The 7,068-nt window shown below is 37.7% G+C and overlaps 1 protein-coding gene across 7 annotated transcripts in view; it reads left to right on the top strand.

Annotated features, from left to right (window-relative positions):
• The window catches only part of fbxw4 (F-box and WD repeat domain containing 4), a 184,918-nt gene that overhangs the window by 154,496 nt on the left and 23,354 nt on the right, over positions 1-7,068 (top strand). For 2 of the 7 annotated variants that reach the window (XM_061911020.1, XM_061911018.1), the window contains one exon: positions 3,027-3,233. The exons of the other annotated variants lie outside the window; for them this stretch is intronic. In XM_061911020.1, the coding sequence (XP_061767004.1) occupies positions 3,027-3,164 (138 nt within the window). In that variant the 3' untranslated portion in view covers positions 3,165-3,233. Of the gene's footprint in view, positions 1-3,026; positions 3,234-7,068 lie in introns of those variants that run through there. 7 annotated transcript variants of the gene reach the window in all.

The raw sequence follows: 7,068 nt of genomic DNA, 5'->3' as shown, positions 1-7,068 counted from the left end.
AGGGAGGGGATCTTAAGACTCCCCAACTCGACAACGCCTTGACTTCACCTAGACATTCTGTCAATGAAAATGATGGAACAGCAGTCTTGTGTCAGCCTTCACAGCGAACATGCTGGACTTTCTACTGGAACTGCGACCCAAACTTCTGATTGGGTTGTACAAATACCGAATGCCACTTAGCAACGTGCCACCAATTCTGTGTACCTTCCAAAAGACACGGTCAAATGTCCACAAAGTAAAAGTAGACCGTTTGGGCAAACTCCCATGCATCCTTCAGTACACTTAAAATGGTGTAGCTCTGGTCCAATATTGCACGACCAGAACAAAAATCACATTACATCTCCTTTAGCTGAGTTTTGGTTAATGGCAACACTCTGGAATAGCCTTTCTTACGTAGGCCAAGGAATGTGACTGGTCACCTCTCTTAAAAAGGGGGTAGGAGACACACCACCACCACCCCAATCCACCAAATTCAGAAGTTATTTTCCTGACTTCTCCACAATGGCGAACAAACGTGTCAACCAACACAGCCCCACAACATCCAGGACAACCTTGTCCACACTCAAAGCTTTGCCACCGAGTAGTATTTTGTCTACCTCAGTAACCTCATTTGTATTCTCAAACTCTGCTTCCTCTACCATTTCTTATCTTAGTGTTTTGTTTTATAAAATGATTCATATCTGTAACTTCTTAATCGTCAACATTTAAGTGTTTGTGGCTTGAATTGTCTTCTGTTTTTATTCAATCAGTTACATTTAGATGTTATTAATATTTAGAAATTAGCATAGCAAACATACACAACCTAGTAGGGCTGCACGGTATTGATGCAAATTATATTGCATTTTTTTAAACCCTGCAATTATGTATTGCCAAATGTAAAATTACATGAATTTTCACTTTTTAATCTGATGACCTAAATATAAGTTGTTATGCTGCACTGCTGCCATCTTGCTGCCAAATGTTGCACCTGCACTCATCTTACCTTTTGTGAATATTAATTTTGCCACTCACACACATTGTTATATTTAATGCTCATATGGCATTGGGACATGTCTCTTTTATCATGTGTAAATGTGAACTGAATGGCAGTAAATCAACTTTTCAAACTTCTTTCACTCTCCATCTTAAAATTGAACATTCTCGCTTCACAATTACATGAAGTAAATGCTATGAAACTGTAATGATTTAGTCTGGATATAAAGTATTGTAACTTTTGCTCGGACATTGAAAGAATTTTGAGGAAGCGGATGATTGATAATTATTGTGCCTTTGTTCATCATGGCTTCAGTACAGCTGTGGTGCTCAGCAGTCAAGTGACTGCTGGACTTTGTTTAAACAGTCCTTGTCTGCTCGGAGCTGCTGATCGGTCACTTGTTGGAATATGGTCACGTGCAGATACCAGAAAATGGTGGAACAGTAGACCTTCACTAGGTCACCGTAGGCCAGGGGTCACTAACGCGGTGGCCGTGGGCATCAGGTAGCCCGTAAGGACCAGATGAGTAGCCTACTGGCCTGTTCTAAAAATAACTCAAATAGCAGCACTTACCAGTGAGATGCCTATATTTTTTAAATTGTATTTATTTACTATGAAGCTGGTCTCGCTTTGCTGGACATTTTTAATTCTAAGAGAGACAAATCTCAAATAGAATTTGAAAATCCAAGAAAGTATTTTAAAGACCTGGTCTTCACTTGTTTAAATAAATGCCTTTGTTTTTTTACTTTGCTTCTTTTAACTTTCAGAAAGACAATTTTAGAGAACAAATACACCTTAAAAATTATTTTAGGATTTTTACACACGTATACCTTTTTACCTTTAAAATTCCTTCCTCTTCTTTCCTGACAATTTAAAATTTAGGCTGCACCAAACTTTTGGTGCCTTGTTGACACAGAAAGGTTGCAAGCCTGTTTGGTTCAACTTATCTTTGTGAATCAGCCTTTTCTGACATGAACTTCATCAAGAACAAACACAGAACACGCCTCACTGATGCACGACGATCTGCAAGACTCACTCAGAGTTGCAGTGTCAAGTTACACACCAGAGTACAACACACTTGTTAACAGCAATGCCAGGCTTCCCACTAACTGACAAAGAAACAGATAACACATTTGGTGTCCAGTTCAAAGTGTGACATGATTTATTTAAAAATTTGAGGGTTGACTTTTGTATTTTACATGAGTTATTATTTGTACAAACATGGTGCAAAGTAATTCATGATTTGTTAAAAAATGTTAGTGGCTAGCTAGTTAAAATGGGATATTGTGATTTCACAAGACTGTCTTAGAAGTGATCATTTGAAAATTTTCAATTTGAAAAATGTGCACATAGAGAAAATATAAAATTAAGTGTTGCATGTTGATATTTATCTGTTTCTATATATATTTATTGTGAGAAATCATTAAGCTTATCAGTGTTTCCAAAAAGACGAATATCAATAATTATTAATAATAACACAGAGTTAAAAGTAAATTGAGCAAATTGGCTATTTCTGTCAATTTATTTAAGTGTGTATCAAACTGGTAGCCCATCGCATTAATCAGTACCCAAGAAGTAGCTCTTGGTTTCATCAAGGTTGGTGACCCCTGCTGTAGGCAAATATGAGTAAGATATTAGGTGCTCCAAACACGTCATACATGTTTTATTTTAATAAAAATTTAGTTTGCTCACCTCCAATATCACAAGTTTGACTTTCAATTGTTTGTTTATCCCACAAAACGGGAAATTCTGCAAACCGTATTATGTTAATATAGCGACGTCAATACTCAACTAACATATTGTGCAGCCCTACATCCCTAATAATAATAACAATCACAATTATTAGTGCTTTCATAGCTATGAAGTGAGGATTTATATGATGTTTGTAACTGAATAAATTGAAAATAACTGATTTATTAATTCGTGCATTGAACTATGTGTGGTTTATAAACAAGTTAAACGGTTTTTTTTATCCAAAAACAATCACATCTCTTTTGTTTATATTCTATCTGTTGTAAAATCATTGATTGATTGATTGATTGATTTATTGCAGTTCTTCCAGTTGGGCTCCAAGCCAGTGAGCAGTCCTGTGTACTCTCTGCAGTTTAGCAGCTCTCACTTGTTTGCAGCATTGGCCACGGCACTTCACTCCTTAGACTTCACACAACACCAGAATATCAAGATCACATGACACTGCCTATCCATCCATTTTCTACACATGCAACAATAAACAATAAAAATATGTATTTTTAAAGTGAAATGTGGACTCTGGGTTGTTTTTTTCAGGTCGGTGTAACCTGATATATGCAATCATTAAATAGTTGTTTATTTGTTCTTTTATTGATCCAACATGGGACAAAATAAACAACATGGGCAAAGAAAGGACTTCAAATTAAGAGAGAAATGATATTGTTATTATGATTATTATTGGCTGAATGAAAGCAAACTCAAACACATATGGATATGCTTTAAAGAGAGGGAATGATGAAAAGAATAACTCTTTCACAAATTATGTGACTGAGGTCTTGAAGATCTGCCACAAAGTGACATCCTCGCTAGCAAATAAAAGAAGGATCGTTTAGGTGTTGGCTGGTTTAACTTACAATAATTGGCAGAAGACATAAGCACAGAACTAAAAAAGACCTTGACTCTGAAGTTTTCACGTTCACCGACCGAAAATGTCCTGAGAGGTAATTAAGACAAGAAGTTAATGGTCTGTCCAAAATCTCTGGCTACAAACTAATGATACCGAGTACGAGTGGATGTTTTGCAAGGTTCATTATGACAATTTCTACGCCAACTTGTAAACATAACTCACATTTATGCCCGCAACTTAAAGCATAACAGAAAGCTGAGTGACAGCTCTTATTCCAAAATACTTGTAAGTCGAGTTACCAATGTGCTTCAGTCCTGTGAGGGAAATACTCAAAATCCAGCAAAGCAAAACATGATAATTACTCACCTTCTTTTTAATCTGCAGTGTTTGATGAGATTTTAGCAAATTGTAATATCAATTAAAGAATATTGACGGAACAATAAGAATTTGATGGACATGAGGAGCAAGCTGGAACCTGCTGGAAGAAAGTTGATCCGTTTGCCTGGGGAAATATGTCACCTGTTCCCTTTAAGTCCCAGTCAGGAAAAGAGCTCAGCGGTTCTTCTCCAACTTTGTTGTAATCCTTTGAAGAGATGAAGGCCATGATCTTTTTGACACTGTAAATCCTCACATTTGCAACTCACAGCGCACGTTTCTACACCCAAATCCATGTCTTACTGTGTAAAGCATCCTAACAATATAATACATAGTACATGACATGTGGTGTACAAACCCTGTTTCCAAATGAGTTAAGAAGTTGTGTAGGATGTAAATATAAACGGAATACAATGATTTGCAAATCATTTTCAACCCATATTCAGTTGAATATGCTACAAAGACAACATATTTGATGTTCAAACTGATAAACTTTTTTTTTTTGCAAATAATCATTAACTTTAGAATTTGATGCCAGCAACACGTGACAAAAAAGTTGGGAAAGGTGGCAATAAATACTGAAAAAGTTGAGGAATGCTCATCAAACACTTTTTTGGAACATCCCACAGGTGTGCAAGCTAATTGGGAACAGGTGGGTGCCATGATAGGGTGTAAAAACAGCTTCCCAAAAAATGCTCAGTCTTTCACAAGAAAGGATGGGGCGATGTACACCCCTTTGTCCACAACTGCGTGAGCAAATAGTCAAACAGTTTAAGAACAACGTTTCTCAAAGTGCACTTGCAATAAATTTAGGGATTTCAACATCTACAATCCATAATATCATCAAAAGGTTCAGAGAATCTGGAGAAATCACTCCACGTAAGCGGCATGGCTGGAAACCAACATTGAATGACCGTGACGTTCGATCCCCTCAGACGGCACTGTATCAAAAACTGACGGCAATCTCTAAAGGATCCCTACATGGGCTCAGGAACACTTCAGAAAACCGCTGTCACTAAATACAGTTCGTCGCTACATCCGTAAGTGCAAGTTAAAGCTCTACTATGCAAAGTGAAAGCCATTTATCAACAACATCCAGAAACGCTGCCAGCTTCTCTGGGCCCGAAATCATCTAAGATGGATTGATGCAAAGTGGAAAAGTGTTCTGTGGTCTGACGAGTCCACATTTCAATTTCGACATTGTGTCATCCGGACAAAAGGGGAAGCGAACCATCCAGACTGTTATTGACGCAAAGTTAAAAAGCCAGCATCTGTGACGATTGGGGGGTGCATTAGTACCCAAGGCATGGGTAACTTACACATCTGTGAATTCACCATTAATGCTGAAAGGTACATACAGGTTTTGGAACAACATATGTTGCAATCTAAGCGCCTTCTTTTTCATGGACGCCCCAACTTATTTTAGCAAGACAATGCCAAGCCACATTCAGCACGTGTTACAACAGCGTGGCTTTGTATAAAAAAAAAACAAAGAGTGCGAGTACTTTCCTGGCCCGCCTGCAGTCTAGATCTGTCTCCCATCAAAAATGTGTGGCGCATTATGAAGCGTAAAATACGACAGAACAGACCCCGGACTGTTGAACGACTGAAGCTCTACATAAAACAATAATGGGAAAGAATTCCACTTTCAAAGCTTCAACAATTAGTTTCCTCAGTTCCCAAACGTTTATTGGGTGTTGTTAAAAGAAAAGGTGATGTAACACAGTGGTGAACATGCCCTTTCCCAACTACTTTGGCACGTGTTGCAGCCATGAGATTGGAAGGTAATTATTATTTGCAAAAAAAAAATTAAGTTTATGTGTTTTAACATCAAATATCTTGTCTTTGTAGTGCATTCAACTGAATATGGGTTGAAAAGGATTTGCAAATCATTGTATTCCGTTTATATTTACATTTAACACAATTTCCCAACTCATGTGGAAACAGGGTTTGTACTGTCACACTACAAAAGCTGTGTACTGTGAAGGTACAGCACACATGTGTGTGTCCTAAAACTTTACTAATGCTGATGTTTTAAAAATAAATTTGTGTCCTCACACAAAAGCCTTTTTTTTGTTCGACAAAACAGCTTCAAAATGCTGTTTCAACGTTTGTGTATGATTGAGGTTTCCGACATAATCTTCCCTTATTCAAAGTAAGTGGTTGATTGTATTTCATGCAATGCTACAGTAATAACACACACAAGTGATAACAAATACAGTATATTCATGATGTTTGCTGAATTATCACTGATTTGAAAGGTCAGATATTATGTATAAATCCGTATTAATATTAAGTGTTGTTGAAAAGTTTAACATGACGATTGGTGAATGTTTTTTCATGTGGACGGATGTTTAATTGATTCTATGACCAACCTCGTAACTCAAAATACTCACATGTCACATTAACGTCGCCCATTAAAGTGAATTAAAATCTATTTAGTTGCTGCTTGGCCCCCAAAACATCACAATTTGAGCATGCAACTTTTAAGTAAAATATATTGTATGAAAAATATTACAATAGCATGTAGTGCAAACAGTGGTTTTATGAACTAATGCAGTAATAATGTACAACATTGCAGGAACTTCATTATCATAGAGGTACGCATGACATGAAATGTACTACCCGAGGTCCCAGATTTAGATGTTGTGGCCCCGGGTCACGCAACAGAGTTAACGCTTCTAAGGAGGACTTTAAAATATTTTTCGGCTGGTTTGACTGGCGTCATGCTCTCTCATTAGATCCAACGTAAACAATGAGTTGAGTTACGGAAAAGGGAAGGCGAGACTGTTAACAATGACTCTAACTTTGGCAGCAAATGACGTTAAAAAAGTGGATATTTATAATTATTTCCCCGGATCAGAGTAGTGGGGCGATCTAGGCGATCTGCTGGGAGGCTGGGCAGCAGCAGGACCAGACGAGGACGGCATCGCCGGGTTTGTGAGACAGATTGCAGAGACACTGCAGTCTGGGGCAGCTTCAGGTGTGTGCAGAAGGTTGAGCCGTGAGTAAAGGCTGCAAAGTTGGACCGCAGCTAATGTTTTCCCATGCTTGGAAAAAAACAAATGTATGTCTAGCTAAAGTCTAATGCTTACAAATACCGTATTTTTCGGAGTATAAGTCT

The sequence above is a fragment of the Nerophis ophidion genome, linkage group LG09 (genome assembly GCF_033978795.1).
Source record: "Nerophis ophidion isolate RoL-2023_Sa linkage group LG09, RoL_Noph_v1.0, whole genome shotgun sequence".
NCBI classification, from domain to species: domain Eukaryota; kingdom Metazoa; phylum Chordata; class Actinopteri; order Syngnathiformes; family Syngnathidae; genus Nerophis; species Nerophis ophidion.
The sequence above is the reverse complement of the archived record's forward strand: the minus strand, read 5'-3'. Positions and strand labels throughout refer to the sequence as shown.